Source organism: Macaca mulatta, chromosome 5 (assembly GCF_049350105.2).
Source record: "Macaca mulatta isolate MMU2019108-1 chromosome 5, T2T-MMU8v2.0, whole genome shotgun sequence".
In the NCBI taxonomy this organism is placed as follows: Eukaryota; Metazoa; Chordata; class Mammalia; order Primates; family Cercopithecidae; genus Macaca; species Macaca mulatta.
The window spans coordinates 4,503,312-4,522,167 of record NC_133410.1 but is presented as its reverse complement, the minus strand read 5'-3'; the positions used below and the strand labels follow the sequence as shown (position 1 = coordinate 4,522,167).

The 18,856-nt window shown below is 50.9% G+C and overlaps 1 protein-coding gene and 1 long non-coding RNA gene across 7 annotated transcripts in view; one reads left to right on the top strand and one right to left on the bottom strand.

Moving 5' to 3' along the window:
* TRMT44 (tRNA methyltransferase 44 homolog) overlaps positions 1 to 9,359 on the top strand; it is a 44,582-nt gene extending 35,223 nt beyond the window's left edge. For 3 of the 6 annotated variants that reach the window (XR_013417712.1, XR_013417710.1, XM_078003098.1), the window contains one exon: positions 9,113 to 9,359. Coding sequence is in view for 1 of the 6 variants with exons in the window: in XM_078003098.1 (XP_077859224.1) it covers positions 9,113 to 9,228 (116 nt within the window). In the remaining 5 variants the exon portion in view is untranslated. Of the gene's footprint in view, positions 1 to 5,865; positions 8,868 to 9,112 lie in introns of those variants that run through there. The other 3 variants (XR_013417714.1, XR_013417713.1, XR_013417711.1) reach the window with 2 other exon arrangements.
* Positions 13 to 6,580, bottom strand: LOC144341112 (uncharacterized). The gene is made up of 2 exons (XR_013417715.1): positions 3,385 to 6,580; positions 13 to 3,064 (listed from the first exon to the last, which is right to left on the bottom strand). It is a non-coding gene; the product is annotated as an uncharacterized LOC144341112 (long non-coding RNA).
* Positions 9,360 to 18,856: the final 9,497 nt, after the last annotated feature.

Here is an 18,856-nt window from a genome sequence, read left to right as displayed (position 1 = left end):
GAGACCCTCTCCCCAGAAATACTGCAGCAGTTCTTTTTAGTCTTTCTAGAAAAAAAAATCCTGATTCATTTCTCTTTTATTGAGAGGTGGGGTCTTGATCTCTCGCCCAGGCTGGAGTGCAGTGACACGATCATAGCTCACTGCAGCTTTGAACTCCCGGGCTCCAGCCATCCTTCTGCCTCAGGCTGTCAAGTGGCTGGGACTGTAGATGCACGTCACCATGCCTGGCCAGTGTTAGAGGCGGGGGTCTTGCTATGTTGCCCAGGCTGGCCTTGAACTCCTGGGCTCAAGCAGTCCTCCCACCTCAGCCTCCCAAAGTGCTGGCATGACAGCCATGAGCCATGGCATCTGGCCCTGATGTTTCTATTTAAAGTTATTTCTGTGGTTTTATACAAAAGGTCACATGCAGACCACACTGTTCTGCCATTGACTTTCTGCAGTGTACCCTGGTGCCTCTCCACTGGGTGTATCCACCTGGTTATTCACGGCCGCCGTGTGGCATTTCATGGCAGCGCCGCAGTCATCACTCCTGAGCAGTGAGAATAAATGGGCATCTACTCTGAAGGCACCTCAGCTCTGCAGCACCCCAGGGCAGTGCTGCCACGGACCCAGACCCTGCCCTCTGAGTTCTGAGTCAGTCCCAGAGCCCAGAGCCCAGGCTGAGGATGTGCCAGCAGGTACCTGGCCCTGGAAGCGTCCACCCTTCGTCTTACTGGGAGACTGGCGCTCCGTGGCCCCTTGGGGCGGGCCCCAGTTGGTCGAGCTGCTGCAGCTCTGGCTAGTGAGGCACAAGGGAGCTCTGCTGGGGCCTCTGGGGTCTCCACACTGGGAAGTTCTCCCTGCAGGGGACACCTAATGTAGAAGCCCCGAGGTAGCAACCAGGAGCCTAGCACCGAGGGTGGTGGAGCAGGAAGATGGAAAGAACTCTCTTCCCAAAGGTGAGCCACAGAGCCGCACCCTCCCTCAGCCGCTGTGTTAGGCCCTGAGGCATCTTCCTGCCAAGCTGCACCAGGGTTTGCGGGTTTTGTTGCTCAGCATATCCAGGGTCACGTACTTCAGGACAAGTGACCTGATGCCCCTCGGCCTCCCAGCCCTGCAGCCTCGCTGGAGCTCTCCCTGCAGCAGGAAGGGCTGAGCCCAACCACAAAGGGGCTTGGGGCGACATCAAGGGATAGCAGAGCGGGGAGTGCAGGAGCCCGGCCCAGAGGAGCAGCCCTGCCACCGCCTCCTGGAAGGGGCACACCTCCTGAGCTAAGCCCAGGACGCCACCCAAGCCTCAGGGCCTCCCAAGGTGTCCCCCAGGCCAGAGTGCACCGCCTCTGCCAGGCCCAGGATAGCTCCAGGTTGCTGGGCCCGTGTCTCCTCTCCCCTTCCCAGGTCTTTCCCAAGCCCAGAGCCCCTGCTTTAATTTTCCAGTGCGGGGAGACAGGAGAGCGGTCACAGAGCCTGGTTCTGCGCTCGGTGCGGCTGGACTCCAGACCTGGCTCCGGTGCTGCAGTCCTGGCGAGGGTGGTGGCCCTGGGGAAGACGAGCTCCCCCAACACTTGGCACAGCAGTTTCCAGTCATGAGCTGCAAGGACACAGTCTCAAAGGAGCATCAGATGGGGCTGGGTGCGTGTGGGGTGGCCCTGGCTCTCCCAGATGGGGTCCTGCCAGGCCAAGAACTGTGCTAAGTAGGGCCCACCATGGCCATAGGCCCCTCTGTGTCATCTGGCATAATCAGCTGGTAGAAACGGCCCTTGGTGACCACATCACCTGACCTGACCTCCAGGTTCTAGGTACCGTTTCTTTCTACCCCCCAGCACCACTGTGCCCCTGTCCACATGTCATGTGACTGGGGGTCCGGCACGGTTACCTTGCAGCAATGAACGATGCATCTGTGGATGAAGGTGGGCAGATAGAGGTTTGGCGGGGGATGGTGTGGGGCACTGATCATGGCAGCCTGGCTGTGGCCAGCCCCAAGGGCTTCCCAGTGACTTCTCAGAGCCTGAGTAGGTATCCCCTGGACAGGTGGGATTGAGGGAATGCCACAAAGGTGGGCAGGAGGGGGAATCTCGCCAGGAGTACAGCGCGTCTACACTTATTTCCAGACTAGTGCCAGGCAGGCCCTAGGTCTCACTGGCTGAGAGGCAGCCTCTGTCCCCCGGCGCCCGAACTTGCCCCATCTGCTGCAGAGGAGACCCACCTGTGGTGAGCATTGTGGTCTTGGGGCCTGCAGGCGCCCTAGTGGAGTTACCATGGTGACCGCAGCCCCTTGGACTGGTGCTGGGGATTCAGACACCAGGTTGCACAGGCCTTGGCTCATGGCATGGCCAAGCTCTGGGGTCTGTCCCAGAGCTTGGGGTTGGCAGGGCAAGCTTCCTGGAGGAGGGGCTGAGGCCGCGTATTTTCCCTCTCATCCTGCTGTCCGCTGGGGCTACTCTCCAGGGCCACAACTGTTCACAGAACGAGGAACCCGGGCCTCGTGCAGAAGAGCCTTGTGTGGGTGAGAGTCCCAGGGAAGAGGCCGAGCCCTCTGCCGACTTGCCCCAGCTCATTTCTGCCTGACCCTTCCTTGTTGCTGGTTTTGCTCAGAAAACTGTATTGTGGACCTCATCGTTCTGGGAAAAGGTGGTTCATGAGAAAGCACAGTCGTGTGTCACTTACCAGTGCAGATGCATTCTGAGAAATGCGTTGTTAGGTGATTTCATCATCCTGCCACATGAGAGTGTGCCCCACGCTCCCAGATGAGACAGGCTGCCCCACACCCAGACTATGGGGGACGGCCTCTCACTCTCGGAACACACGCCTACACGGCTCATTGACTGCCGAATGCTGTACAGTTGTAACGCGATGATAAGTGTCTGTGCAGCTAAACGTAGAAAAGGTACAGTGAAAATATGATGTAAAAGAGAAAACATGCTTCAGCTGTGGAGGACACTCACCCTGATTGGGGCCTGTGGACAAGGCTGTGGGTGTCCGTGAGGGAGGGGGGTGCCTCTGAGGCCCTGCTGCAGGCTGGATGAACAGTACACTTAGGCCACACTCAGTTTATACTAAAAAATCCCTTCAATAACACATTCACCTGAGCCTATTTCTTTTTTTTTTTTTTTTTTTGAGACGGAGTCTTGCTGTGTCGCCCAGGCTGGAGTGCAGTGGCCGGATCTCAGCTCACTGCAAGCTCCGCCTCCCGGGTTTTTACGCCATTCTCCTGCCTCAGCCTCCCGAGTAGCCGGGACTACAGGCGCCCGCCACCTCGCCCGGCTAGTTTTTTTCATATTTTTTAGTAGAGACGGGGTTTCACCGTGTTAGCCAGGATGGTCTCGAACTCCTGACCTCGTGATCCGCCCGTCTCGGCCTCCCAAAGTGCTGGGATTACAGGCTTGAGCCACCGCGCCCGGCCACCTGAGCCTATTTCTAACTTTTTAATTTTATGAACTTTAAAAACATTTTTTACTCTTTTGCAATAACACTTAGCTTAAAACACACATTGTACAGCTGTATAAAAATGTTTTTCCTTTTTCTTTTTTTTGAGACGGGGTCTTGTTGTGTTGCCCAGGTTAGAGTGTAGTGGCGCCATCTCAGCTCACTACAGTAAGCCTCAGCCTCCTGGGCTTAACTGATCTCCTGCCTCAGCCCAAGTAGCTGGGACCACAGGCACGCGCCACCATGTTGCCCAGACTGGTCTTGAACTCCCAGACTTAAGCGATCCTCCTGTTAGGGGTGGCGAATATCCCAGCTGTCAGTGGCGAATTTAATGAATCTGCAGCAGCCTCAGCTCTTGCCTCCTTGGAAGAAAGAATTCATCTGAAGGGCATAAGGCAGAAAAAGGAGGCTGAGGCAAGTTTCCGAGTGGGAGTAGAAGTGTATTAAAAAGCTTCAGAGCAGGAAAGAAAAGAAAGTACCCTTGGAAGAGACCCAAGCATGCACTCTGGAGGTCAAGTGCAGCATTTGACCTTTTGATTTGGGGTTTTATATGTTGGCATACTTCTGGGGTCTTGTGTCCGTTTTCCTGTGATGCTTACCTTAGGGTGGGCTACCTGCATGCACGGTGCCCTCCTTGCACTCAGGATGTGAGCATTCGCAGTGTGTTTGAAAAGTTGTATGTGTGTTCACCTGAGGCTGCTTCCCTTTTCCGGTAGGATGCCCCCAGAAGGTCATGCTCTGCCATTTTGTCTCCTAATGCGCATGCTCTAGCCCACTCACCCAATTCCTGAGACTTTACTGGAAGCCATTAGTGACCAATTTCAAGTAACTTTATCTGTTGGGAAATTGCCTCTCCCTGGCGCGTGCGACCAATGATCGTTTTTAGAGAGGCAGAGTGACAACTGCAGGACCATCACCTTGAGGACTGAACTGATTGTTTATCTCGCCCAAATTCCTGTCTAAGGGGTCTGGGGAGTCCTGCCCTGCAAATCATAAATTCTCATCAGATGGGTTTTATTTAACTCTGTATATTATGACCTACTTTCCAACCTGACTCTGGCATAACATTACAAGTCAAGGAAGAAAAATCAAAGTAGTTTACCTCAAAATGTGTTTCTTTGCCATATTTTGAAATGGCCCTACAAAGCTGTTCTGTGTGTGTGTTGGGGGGGCGGAATTTGCATCTGTAAAGAATCTCTGTTAATATAGCTAGATCTTTTTCTTCCAGACCCTCCCAATCCTAAAGAGATTAAAAGTCTAGCACCCTTTGAAAGGTCTGAATAGGAAACATTTGTCATCTATTGTCTCTAAGGGCAGCGACTATAAGACTTCAAAGAACTTTGGTCTCCACAATCTTTGTCTTAACCTGAACACTCCCTTTCTATCAATCAGGTCTTCAGACAAACTCAACCATTTGTCAACCAGAAAATGTTTAAATTCACCAATTCCCTCCCCCGCTCCAACGTTTGAGTTGTCCTGCCTTTCGGTATGAAACAAATGTATTTCTTTCTTTTTTTTTTTTTTGAGACGGAGTCTCGCTCTGTCGCCCAGGCTGGAGTGCAGTGGCGCGATCTCGGCTCACTGCAAGCTCTACCTCCTGGGTTCAAGCCATTCTCCTGCCTCAGCCTCCCGAGTAACTGGGACCACAGGCGCCCGCCACCACACGTGGCTAATTTTTTGTATTTTAGAAGAGACGGGGTTTCACCATGTTAGGATGGTCTCTATCTCCTGACCTCATGATCCGCCTACCTCGACCTCTCAAAGTGCTGGGATTACAGGCCTGAGCCACCGCGCCTGACCAAACCAATGTATTTCTTAAATGTATTTGATTGATGTCTCATGCCTCTCTAAAATGTATAAAACCAGGCTGTACCCCAACCACCTTGGTCATATGTTCCCAGGACCTCCTGAGAACTGTGTCACCGGCCATGGTCACTCATATTTGGCTCAGAATAAATCTCTTCAAATATTTTACAGAAAACAAATACTTTACAGAGTTTTACTCTCTTTGTTTTCAACCTGATACTCACTCACCTGACATTCCTGGTGGGTTGGGGTAGCCCTCTCCTGTCCCGCTGCTGCCCGCCTACCAGCCTACTGTGTCACTCCCGCCTCGGCCTCCCAAAGTGCTGGGGTTACAGGCCAATATTCTTTATATTATATCAGTTTTTCTTTTTATTTGTACTTTTAAACTTTTTTGTTAAAAATGAAAGAGAAACACATTAGCCTAGGCTAGGCCTGCACAGGGTCAGGATCATCAGTATCACTGTCTCCCGCCTCCTCATCTTGTCCAATCAGAAGGTCTTTAGGTGACTAGCTCACCTAGGGCTGTCACCGCCTATGATAACGGCTGCCCTCTGAATCCGTCCTGAAAGGCCTGCCTGAGGTTCTTCTTGAGGAAGTGTCACTCTTTAAAGAAACGATCATGGTGATGTGCTTGGTTTCCTTTTTTCATTATAGATTTGCTTGGAAGCAGATAAGGCACTATGAACATTCCTCTCTACAAAAGAAAGCCTTCCGTGTTGAGGTCTATGCTTCAGACTTATTAAGGTGTCTGTTGAGGTCTGCAAAGCTTTTGCTAAACCCTTCTTTGTAAATTTTCTTGGGGCTCATCTTGTTTTTTGCCAGTTGCCTTTTCTCTTGCCCCTTCTTCAGCTCTGCGTCCGTCTTCCAGTTCCAACAGCTCCTCATTGGTCAGTTCTTCAGGAACCACCTGGAGGCGCTCCCACCGCCGTCCTCCTCCAGTCCAGGCTGGAGTTGTTTGCCATCCCAACCACCGCCGTGTTGAGTTTTGCAGCCTCCTCATCCTGGGCAAAACCCTTGAAGTCCTGGGTGAACTCTTGCGTGTCCTCCCCTGGATGCCACTCACACACACCTTGGCAAGCATGCCTGGGTCATCACCCCAAGCTCAAACAAGGTTTCGGGCGCAGCCCTAGTTGCCATCCTTCCACAGTTGCATCAGTGCCTTCTCGGCAGACTCTTCAGCTGAAGCTATAGCCCGGACAAAGGACCTCCTCAGACAGGAGGCCTTAAAAGCTGCTGTGAGTGCTGGGTCCATCGGATCAAAGGAGTGGTGTTTGGAGGGGGAGCCACTGTGACATAGGGGTGAAAATCACCAGTAAGAGGAGGAAGTGTGGGTGCAGCACCACCAACAAGCAAGACCTTGAAAGGAACTGTGTTATCTGGCAACACAGGAGGGATGAAAATCACCAATAAGAGCAGGATGTGCAGGAGCAGCACCACCCACAAGCAAGACCTTGAAAGGAACTGTCATCCGGCAACTCAGGAGGGCCTCTTGGAAGAGGAGTGAGCCATTCCTAACTCCCTTGTTCCCGCACTGCCCTGGCCCTGTGTGCTCACTGTCTGTCTTGAAGGGCCTGGGGCTCTCATTGTGCAGGATCACATAGTCTGCAACATGGCCACCAGGCAAGGCTGGTATCCTGTCCTTAAAAGCCTGGAAGCCTGGCATTGACTTGGCCTCCTTATGAATGAAAGTGAAACACCTATGCAAAAATTCTATCAGTGAGAAAATAATGACGGTGAAAGATCTGAGCTAACCCACCCTACATCTTACCTTTCCCTGAATTAATAGTGCTGGGCTAACTTTGGAAGACAGGCTGTAGTTTTGTTGTTGCTGTTGTTGTTGTTGTTGTTTTTGAGATGGAGTCTCGCTTTATCGCCCAGGCTGGAGCTCAGTGGTGCAATCTTGGCTCACTGCAATCTCTGCCTCCTGGGTTCAAGTGATTCTCCTGCCTCAGCCTCCCGAGTAGCTGGGATTACAGGTGCCCGCCACCATGCCCGGCTAATTTTTGTATTTTTAGTAGAGATGGGATTTCACCATGTTGGCCAGGCTGGTGTCAAACTCCTGACCTCAGGTGATCAGCCTGCCTTGGCCCTCCAAAGTGCTAGAATTACAGGCGTGAGCCACCGCACCCAGCCTAGACTGTAGTTTAAATTACAGTAGGCCTTGCCCCAAACTCAGCTGCTTTTGTAAAGCTAATGGAAGGCATCCGACTGGGGGAGGAGAGGAGTCCTGCTAAGGCACAGACATGAATGATTGCCAGCCATTATATCGGAGAGTATAAGACATGCAGCTTCCCCAATTACTCCTGCAAATAGCATCGCTATTGTAGAACCCGAGATTGGCCTTTTGAGGTATCTTTTCAGGTTTTCTGCATGTCTGACACCCATGGCTCCACTTGGACCCGTCACCCCTGCTCCTGTGGCCCCCACAGAGGCAATTCAGCCCACAGGAGGACAGCTTCGATCCTCTGATTTCATCTTTGTCCCAACCAATCAGCAGCAGGAACTTTTTACCTGGCCACCCCCACGCCTTCCCCGAAACTGCCTTTGAAAACCCCCTAACCTACAAGCTTTGGATGACAATGATTTGAGTAGTGACTCAGTCTGCCACATGGAGTGGCCAGCCTTGTGTCTGTTAAACTCTTTCTCTACAAAAATGCCATGGTCTGTCTTTGTGCAGTGGACAGGAAAAATCCCTTGGGCGGATACAAAAGTCCTTCCAGGCATCTGTTTCCAGAATAGGGAGGTTTCCTCCATATTGAAGATTTGCTGTAGCAGGTAAATTTCCTCCATAATCGAACTTCCAAAACTCTTCAGCTGCCTTCACGTCAGCACCCACAGACCCAGCACTCACATGAACATTATGTAATGCATAACAATCCTCGAACCATGTAAACCACCCAGAACTAGCAGTAAATCCGACACCAAAGTTGGGTCCAGCCTTTCTTTTCAACATTGAAAACTTACTTTTTGCTCTGGCCATGATCGCCATGGTGCTGAAACCGCCTCTGCAAAAATTATAACAAAATTATGACAGTGAAAGAGACAACTAACCTAACCAACTCCATCTTGCTTCTAACCTCCAAGCTGTCCTTGTTCATTCCCAGGCGTAGGCTCAACCAACTTTGGGAGGAACTTAGTTTATGGTGTGAAAGGAAAATAAATCTTGGGGCCCCAAAATCACTAAGCCAAAGGGGAAAGACAAGCTGGGAACTGCTTAGGGCAAACCTGCCTCCCGTTCTATTCCTAAAAAAAGATAACTACTAAGATTAAAAAGCTACATACCTCCCTCACAAGGACATTCCTTGTGGACAACTGGCAGAACTCAAAGCCACCCCTCTGGTCACTGAGATAGATGCATCTCTGACTGCCTCCTTTGGAAAGGCCAATCAGAAACTCAGAAGAATGCAACTGTTTGTCTCTTATCGACCTATGACCCGGAAGTCTCCTCCCTGCTTCGAGTTGTCCCACCTTTCTGGATGGAACCAATGTATACCTTACATATATTGATCGACGTCTCATATCTCCCTAAAATGTATAAAACCTAAAATGTATAAAAGCTGTGCCCGACCACCTTGGGCACATGTCTTCAGGACCTCCTGAGGCTGTGTCACGGACACACATCCTTAACTTTGGCAAAATAAACTTCCTAAAATTGACTGAGACCTGTCTCAGATATTTGGGGTTCACAATGCTTTAACTTTGAAACAAAGACAATAACAACTCTTTTCCCAAACAAAGTCCCTTCCTGCCTGAGGATCAGACTGCCTTTGTAGGACTAACAAATTTGCCATGAGATTAGAAATTATGGTTCAGGAGTAATGCAGCTGCAGGTGGTGGGATTCTGAACCTCCTTAAACTGCTCCTGTGATAACTTAAGATCAGTGTTTAACATATTTTGCAGACCCTGTATGCAGTGGATCCGCTGGCACCACCCAAATAGATAAATTGGCCCATCTGGTCTTGTGGCCCACCACCCAGGAATGGACTCAGCTCATGAGGACAACTTCAGCTCCCTAAGATTTTATCTTGGACCCGACCAATCAGCACTCCCAAGCCACTGGCCCTCTGCTCACCAAGTTATCCTTAAAAACCTCAATCCCTGAGTTTGATTTGAATAATAATAAAACTCCCATCTCCCACACAGCCAACTCTGCGTGAATGCAGCTCCTGATTGCAATTTCCCTGTCTTGATACATCGGCTCTGTCTAGGCAGTGGGCAAGGAGAACCCACTGGGCGGTTACAGTGCGGAGAGGGATTCGCTACTCTGTCTGGTCTTCAGCCCATGTCGGATCCAGGCACCTCTCGACTTTCTGTTAGTCGCCTTGCTTTCAGCGAAGTGGATCCTTTCGGCATCCACTTTACAATGGTCGCCTTGCTTTCACGGAGGTGGGCTCTTTGAGCAGCCGTCACTTTGTCCTTGCTCATCAGGGCTCATCAGGGACCTGCCTGCCTGGCGAGCATAACCGCCTCTGATTTTCCACCTTCGTGGTCCTTAGTCGCTTGTCATTCCATTTTCAGGTCAGTCACTGGCAATAATGACTCTTACTGGTCTCTTACCAGCAACAGTAGCTGTGGATCTCGTATGCTTAGGGACCATGATGAACAAACCACACGAGATCAGGCACAAGAGGAAAGTGTGCAATTGAGAGATGCAGAAAACACCAGGTGTGTAAGGCAGCGGTGGGGTGATGGAACGCACACAGTGTGAAAGGAAAATCAATCTCGGGACTCCCAAATCACTCAGCCGAAGAGAAGAGTCAAGCCGGGAACTACGCTAGGCAAACCTCCCATTCTATTCCTAAATAAGATGGCTACATAGATTTTAAAAAGCTACATACCTCCCTCACAGTTTGTCCCCTGGGAAATTCCTTGTGGGCCCCAAGATCTTTACCCTAAAACAGTTGTGTTAAATTTCACCCTCACAATGTAAAGGGATAACTCATCTTCACAGGTACAGGACAAAGGACAGAGCTCAAAGTCAGCCCTCTGCTCACCTGAGACAAATGCATACCTGATGGCTTCCTGTGTCCTACGTTTGTTCTATCCTAGTAGAAATGCAGGTTCACCGAGCCAGACTAAATTGTGTATTCAGTGAAAGACTGATCGAAGACTCAAAAGAACACAACTGTTTGTCTCTTGTCTACCTGCTTCCAGTGGTCCCACCTTTCCAAACCAAACCAGTGTTCATCTTACATATGTTGATTGATGTCTCATGTCTCCCTAAAATGTATAAAACCAAACTGTGCTCTGGCTACCTTGGGCGCATGTCATCAGGACCTCCTGAGGCTGTGTTATGGGCGTCTCCTTAACCTTGGCAAAGTAAACTTTCTAAATTGGTTGAGACCTGTCTCAGATATTTTGGGTTCAAATACCTAAGGGAGGTATGAAGCTTTTTTTTTTTTTTTTTTTTTTTTTTTTTTTTTTTAGTCTTTGCAGCTGTCTTATTTAGGGATAAAATGGGAGGCAGGTTGCCTGATGCAGTTCCCAGCTTGACTCTTCCCCGTGGCTTGGTGATTGTCTTCTGGGAGCATCGTCGTCGGTGTGTTCTGTGGTGGACTGAAACATCGCGATGCAGCGCATGCGTAAGCATGAAACACGGGTGAACAGTGGGCTTTCATCAGCTCCCAGCTGCTCTTTCCCAACACTGGCTTTCATCCAGGAAATGGCTGCCATGGCTGTTTGGAACAACCTGACTTGTCCACCATGAGAGTCCTCATTCAGGAGAAGACAACATTTGGAGACCCCAGGTTAGGGTAGGGAGACTGTTCACACCTGGAACAGGAGGCAGCTGTGCCCCTGTCTCTTCCTCACAACCCTGCTGCACTTGGCAGTCTGCATCCATTGTCATAGGTAAACCCCCATGGGGTGTCAGTGACCTGGTGCTACAGAGGAGAAAACTGAGGCTCAGAGAGGTTAAGTGACTTGCCCAGAGTCACACAGCAATTGTCAGAGTCAGGATTTCCACGCTGGGCTGCAGCCTCCTGGCAGGGCTCTTCCCTGTGAGGCCCTTGACCAGAGGGACACTCGGGGTTTAGTCTGGGGGTGGGCATGCATTTGTTTTTTACCCTCCAGTCATGGTGGATGGTTGTTTCTCATTGGTGGTGAAGTGGAGCTTTCAAAATGAATCCATTTCAGTAAAAAAAGTGGGTCAACTAAATACAAAATATTAACTAGATGACAGTTTTTTTGGTGCATAGAGAGGGACGATATCACAAAGGCAACCCTCAAATTATGCAAGCTTGGAAAACACTGCCTCATGTCTCCTTCCAGAATCAGGAGCAGGCAGCACCCGCATCTCAGCGCACACCCTGTCACTGTCTTGCGCCTGACAGTGAGGCAGGAGAATCGGGTCTCGAGGCAGGGAACCTAAGGCCAGTTCGTGCTGACTGGATACGGAAGGTAACTTCCTTTTCGACCCCTCCTTTTTTTGCTGGCAGTTGAAACATGAAAGTACCTCTGATTGGTTCCCTCCCACAAACAATCAGACTGGTTGTGGGCCAAGGCCTATTCTTCATTCTGATTGTTCCCCCCCTGCAGCCAATCAGACTGGTCACAAGCCACTACTTCATTTGCATAGAGTGAACCAATGAGAAACCTTCATTTTTATAGAGTGAAGCAATGAAAAACCTTCATTTGCATATAGTGAACCAATGGGAAAGCTTCATTTGCATAGAGTGAACCAATGGGAAGCCTTCATTTGCATAGAGTGAAGCAGTGGGAAACCTCTAGAGGGTATTTATACCCCAGAAAATTCTGTGACAGATGCTCTTGAGCCACTTGCTCAACTCCACTCCCTCTGTGGAGTGTACTTTTGTTTAAAATCTCTGCTTTTACTTCCTTCCTTTGTGCATTGTGTCCAATTCTTTGTTCAAAACACCAAGAACCTGGACAACTACCCTCACTCAGTAACAGTAGTCTCTGACTTCCTTGTTCTCATCCCGGCCTGGGCTGCAGCAGCACCTTGGTCTCCTCATCTCTTAGACGGTGGTGGGACACCTGCTGGCCAGGCTGCAGTTGAAATGGAAGGCAGGAGTGGGTGTTTACGTCTCAGGCCCACCCCACGCAGGAGCTCAGCCATGTAGTTGGGACTGTCGGTTGCTGCAGGGCACTCAACAGTAGAAAGACCTCTGGGCAGTGAACCAGAGGCAGCTCCTCTAAATGAGATGCAGAGGTCCCCAAGAAGGAAAGTGAATTGCTCAGGGTCACGGAGCTGTGTCATTAATTAGAAACACAAATTAATCTATCCTGCAGATGCAGGCGGTCACTGTGGCTCCCTCAGGGAGAGAGGACTGAGTCTCAGGGGCGGCCAGTAAATTTTCACCTCTATGGTAATTAGGAATTCCGTGATTTTTTTTTCTTTTTTTTTTTTTTAAGCACCAAATGGGGTTAAAATTTGTTTAAATTAATTTTTAAAAATTAATTTTTAAAAGGAGTTTAGTGATTTTTAATGAAAGGAGACCATAAGAGGTCTTTATGATGGTGCCCTGGGCTTCCCTCTCACTTATTCTGAGGCAGAAATTAAAGAAAAATAAATACTGTGTTTATTCAGTCTAAGAAAAGTAAAAGCTAAGGCCTAGAATGTGGCAAGGCAAGGGCTGAAAAGAAAAGAACAAGTTTTTTTCTATTTAGCAGCTCACTTCAAGGAGTTATAAGATAATGCTGTCTGAAAAGCCAAGGCTAAAGGAATGGGCTTTAGACACTTTTTCCTTCTCCACAGCAAGGTTGACGGAAAAAAAAAAAAAAGACAAATTCCTTTACTGTTATTCCTTTCCTTAGTCTCTTAAGCATGATTATGTTTTACAAATGTCTGTATTTAGCCAGTTCTTGTTTTTCTTTCGATGCAGCTACAAGGCCACTGGCTATGCAAGGTCCACAAGCTATGCACTATATGATTAACTGCTTTTGTTTTGCTTTTGTAAGCCGGCTTATAAAATCCTGGCTCTGTCTTTGTTCAAGGCTCAGCTTTTTAGATGTGAGTCCACTGAGCCGGTGTGTACCTTAAAATAAACAATCCTCCTGTTCTCCATATCAGTCGTCTCTCTAGTCCTCTATTTCCCACAACATTTTAGATGCCACTCAGGTGAGAGGCAGTGAGGATTTTCTCCTCAGGGTTCTTCCCTTTGCCCACCTGAGCAACCTTCATAGCATGGTGGATGGGAGCTGTGCCACTAGGGCTGTCATGGCAGGGCTGGGAAAATCCCAGGGGCAGGGAGCAGGAGCTGTGCCCTCTGCTAGGCTGAGAGCACAGCGTTGCTCAGCTGTGCTTCTCACGGTCCCTCCCCAGGCTCCATGGACTCCCACCCACTCCAGTGCAAATCAGAACTCAGTGGAAGACATCAGGAGAGTGGACATGCAGGTTTTGGAGATCCTCCCTTTGTGGGTCCCCCTTCTCTGGGGTTTTCTCCTCAATTTGCAATAGTTTGGGCAGCTGTGAACTCCATCCCCTGATTCCTCAGGGAGTGAAGATGATGACACTTTTCTTGATTTGTAGCCTGTGCACTGCGTGGTCTGGCAGTTTCTTCCAGAAAGCCGGGTAAATGTAGATTCTACCTTGTGCACCTCCCTTCTTGTAGGGGTGGACTCCTGTATTCATCTGTTCTCAAATTGCTATAAAAAAATAGCCAAGACTGTGCTATTTACAAAGAAAAGAGGTTGAATTGGCTCATGGTTCTGCAGGCTGTCTAGGGAGCATGATGCTGGCATCTGCTCAGCTTCTGCGGAGGCCTCAGGAGACTTACAGTCATGGCAGAAGGCGAAGGGGAAGCCGGCATGTTTCCATATGGCCAGTGCAGGAGGAAGACAGAAGAGGCAGCGATTTTCTTTCTCAGTGTTATGGAAAGGATGATGCCTCCTGCTGTTTACTTAGGTTTGATAAAATGCAGTGTCTACCCCTGCCAGGGTGCTGAAGGAGGGTCCCATGTTGAGACAGCCACACCCGCCCAACATCCACGCCTCCCCTCGTTCCCAGCTACCTGCGTTAGCCTGGGCCACGGGTCTGGCTGATGGTCTGTGAGTAGAAGTGATGCCCCCGTGACCTGTGCGGAGATGCCAGGGGCCACATGTTCTGGGTGGGGAGTCAGCAGATGCAGGGGCAGGGGGCATGGGAGTGAACCCCCACCTTTACAGTGAGAGCCATGGGGCCCTCTATATCTGTCAGGGGATGGTGGACCCTGTGTGGTCCAGTTGCCCAGAGGAGGTACCCTTGAGCTGGAGCTTGAGAGGTAAGGGGGTCCCTCATGGGAGGTGAGTTTGTCTTTTCCCCTCTCTGTGGTCTGTGGTTCCAGGTGCAGCAGGGGCGGCTGCAGCAGCGGCCTTCAGCCCAGGAGGAGGGGCTGGAGATTCAGTTCCCCAGAAGCTTCAGAGTGTGGCCATTGAGGAGGCCTGGGTTAAAGGTGGCCTCCTGAGACGTGGCTCCGGGTTCCAGGGGCCTGGGGCTCTGGGGTGAGCTGTGAACTGCCATCCGGCACAGGGGACTTGCCCCAACACTGTGCTGAGAGACTTGCTCCATCTTCTGCCTGGGCCCCCTGCCCTGGGCCGTGTCCGTCAAGGTGACCCCAGCCCGTGAGCTGAGGTGTTGCACAAGAAAATGCAATGCTGCCAAACAGCAGCCTGCCTGGCCAAACCCTTTCCAGGAATTCTCCTCCTGCACCTTCCATACATTTCTCCATCCACGGAGCCCCAGGCCTTTGCCTTCCCTCTTCTTCAACCCTCCAATTTTGGTTTCCTCTCTATTCTCCCTTTAGAATTGAGTAGGCTGGGGCAGGGGTGAGGGTGTGTGTGTGGGAGATTGTGGGGTGGGGAGGGAGGGGAGTGTCCTGAGGGTCCGTTGAGGGTGATGCCCCTTTCACGACCACCACCAAAGATGAAACCAACAATAAAGTAAATACCGCGTGTTCTCATCCGTAAGTGGGAACTAAATAATGAGAACACGTGGGCAGAAAGAGGAGGACCATAGACATGGGGACCTACTTGGGGGAGGAGGTTGGGAGGAGGGCCGGGTTCAGAAGAAAACACAAAACTGTTGGATACTAGGCTGAATACCCGGGTGATGAAACAATCTGCAGCCTGAATCCCTGAGTCAGGAGTTTACTATATAACAAACCTGCACATGTACACTTGAGCAAGAAATAAAAGCTAAAATAGAGCTCTCAGCCGATGGGCACAGTGGCTCATGCCTGTAATCCCATCACTTCAGGAGGCCAAGGCAGGAGGATTGCTTGAGTCCAGAAGTTCAAATCCAGCCTGGACAACATAGCAAGACCCTGTTTCTATGAAAAAATTAAAAATTAGCTGGGACTGGTGGCATGTGCCTGTAGTCCTAGCTACTCCGGAGGCTAAGGCAGGGAGGATTGCTTGAGCCCAGGAGTTCCAGCCTGGGCAACTGAGTGAGATTCTGTGTCTAAAAAATTAAAACTGGTCAGGTGCAGTGGCTCATGCCTGTAATCCCAGCACTTTATGAGGCTGAGGCAGGTGGGTCACCTGAGGTCAGGAGTTCAAGACCAGCCTGGCCAACATCGTGAAACCCTGTCTCTACTAAAAATGCAAAAATTAGCTGGGCTTAGTGGCATGCACCTGTAATCCCAGCTACTTGGGAGGCCAGGGCACAAGAGAGAATCGGTGGAACCTGGGAGGCAGAGGTTGCAGTGAGCCAATATAATGCCACTGCACTCCAGCCTGGGCAACAGAGTGAGACTGCCTCTCAAATAAAATAAAATAAAATAAAAGCCCTAGTCCCCTTAGTCTTAGTTGGGGCTGAGCTCAGTCTGTCCTGGAATCTCTTCCCCGCTCCAGGGGTCTGAACGAAGCCAATCTTGCCACTTTTCACAAGTGTCTGGCGTGCACTGTTTTACTTTTTTTTTTTTCTTTTTTTTTTTTTGAGGCAGAGTCTCACTCTGTTGCCCAGCCTGGAGTGCAGTGGTGTTGACCTTGACTCACTACAACCTCCGCCTCCTGGGTTCAAGCAATTCTTGTGCCTCAGCCTCCCGAGTAGCTGGGATTACAGGCGTGCACCAACAATCCCAGCTAAATTATTTTGTATTTTTAGTAGAGATGGGGGTTTCACCATGTTGACCAAGCTGTTTTTGAACTCCTGGGCTCAAGGGATCTGCCCACCTCAGCCTCCCAAAGTGCTGGAAAGACAGGTGTATTTCCTGTGATGCTGGGACCCCCTCCCTGTGCCGTAGCACCCATAGATTGAACGACTTCCCCGGTGTGGGGGTGAGAACGGCTTGGGAAGCGCTGTATGAGGAGGCACTGCCCTGGGCCAGAAACCTGGATGCAGCCCTGCCAGGCCCCCAGCTGAGGGGCAGGCAGCCGTGCCACCACTCAGTGGATCCGATTGAGTGCCTACTGCGTGGCCAGCAATTCCATGTGCTGGGGATAGAGTGACAGCAGAGGTGATGGCTTGTGCATGCACAGGGCGGGAGGTGGCCTGTGGTGGGGCTGACAGGGGGCCTGGGGGGACACCTGGTCCATCCAGGGGTGTGGGGCAGGAGAGACCCTGCCCCCACAACTGGCCTCTGCAGTTAGAAGTCTGAGAGATGGTGTGTAGGGTGCTGCTATTAATAGCAGCGTGAGCTCTGGGACCGGATGTCCTGGGTTCAAATTCTAGCTCTGCCTCTTAAGAGCTTGCAACCTTGGGGAAGTCACTCAACTTCCTGTGCCTCAGTTTCCTCCTGGGAAAAACGGAGATGAGGATAATCTTGGTAGAGGATTGTTGAGAAGGTTGAGTACATTTGGAGTCTAACAGCTTTAGCGGGCGCTTGGCCACTGTGAGAACTCTGTGAGGGTTAGCGATTTAACACAAGGGCCTTCTCACCAGGCTCTGGAAGATGGGACATTCCTTTGCTATTTGAGATATTTTTGGACTCTTCCTCTCCCTCTTTGCCCCTTTCCCTTTTCCTTTCCCCTTCTTCCCTTTTTCCTTCCCATGGGAAGCTAGCTGGGAGGTGCTCAGTTGGGGCCCTCAGCGCCTGGAGTCTCAGGCTCCGCTGCCATCGGCTGTGAGCTCAGCAGCCCCCGCCCTTTCTGGGCCCCAGCCTCTCCATCCAAAAACCAGAAGGCTGCCTGGAAGGTTCCAGAAGTTGCTCTTGGCCCGGACCCCTGCCCACGTCTATCTGTTGAGGAGACTGGTTCCACTCTGGGGACAGCTGGCTTCCTGCCTCTCCCTGGGTCCCTGGGGAAGTCACCCCCCTCCCAGGAGGAGACAATGATTGGTCCTCTGAGCAGCAGCTGAATTTTACAGAAGGGCTATTGATTGTTTTGTTCAAAGAGGGAGAACAAATTTGGTTTTGTGAGTCATAACATGACATTCTCCAAAATGGTTCTGACCCATAAAACGAGGGCTCCTGGTGATATCAGCCCTGAAGGTTAATGGGTATGTTTTCAGAACACTGTTCTGGGAATGACTCCAGAAACTTCCCTGAGTGCATCCATGGGGATGGTCCTCGGGACAGGCAGCTGCCATGAAATAGACATCCTGCCCTGCCTGCTTCCTGTTGGTGTTTGTTGACCACATCTGCAAGCCTCTGATGGAGCAGGGGGTGAGGTGGAGGGAGAGGAAGCTTCTGAATATTTCTAATCTTCAGCTGCTTAAAAAACTGCAGTGAACTTAGTGGTTTCAAGGACACATATTTATCTCACAGTGTGGTGGGTCTGAAGTATGAGGGCAGTTTAGCAGGGTTCGCCGCTCAGGGTCACATCAGGCTGCAGTCACGGTGCCAGCCAGGGCGGTGGTCTCAGCCGAGGCTCAGCTGGGGCAGGCTCTGCATCCATACTCACCAGGATGTTTGCAGTATTTGATTCCTTGCTGGCTATTGGCCAGAGACTTCTTGTACCTCAGTTTCCTCCTTGGCAAAGTGGGGTTGATTTTTCCCACAGTGCCCGCTCCCAGGGTCAGCTCACACACAGCAGCACAACCGGTTACCATCTTATGCAAGGCTGTCCAGGAAGCAGTGCCATTGCCTTGGTGGATGCTGTTGGTGAGGTGCAGGTCCCAGGTCCTGCTTGCACTCAAGGGAGATTAATCAAAGGTGTCAGCACCAGGAGACGGGGAACATGGGCCACCACAGGGTCTGTCTGCCACTCTCTGCATTGGCCCAAGACCACTTCTTTTTCACCTTTGAACACACAACACACACAGGCACACACAGACACAGCACAGGCTTGAATACCATCAGGATGAGGTAATGTCATGGAATGAGGGGGCATTCTTCACCCCTCACCTTCCACATAAGAGGCAGAGGCCAATGTTTGTTTTCTGGCTGTGACCCTGGGCTGCCCTCCCACTGGGTCTCTGCTTCCTTATCTGTAGAGGGAGGACTCAGACTTGGCAGTGGTTCCTGGACAATTCTCAGCCAAAGAAGCCGGTCCCCTTCCCCAGGCTGCAGGCACCACATTTAGGGGTGTTCTCCCACACGATCCCTCGGCACACACACACTTGAGGGTCCACTCCATTCACCTTGCAGGGCAACCTGCCCCCCACAGCCCCAGGAAGGGTGGCGCTCTATCCCAGCAGACCCCTCTGTACACACACCCTTGAGGGTCCACTCCATTCACCTTGTAAGGCAACCTGCCCTGCTACAGCCCCAGGAAGGGCGGTGCTCTATCCCAGCAGACCCTAAGCTGTGGCTGCAGCAGTCAGAC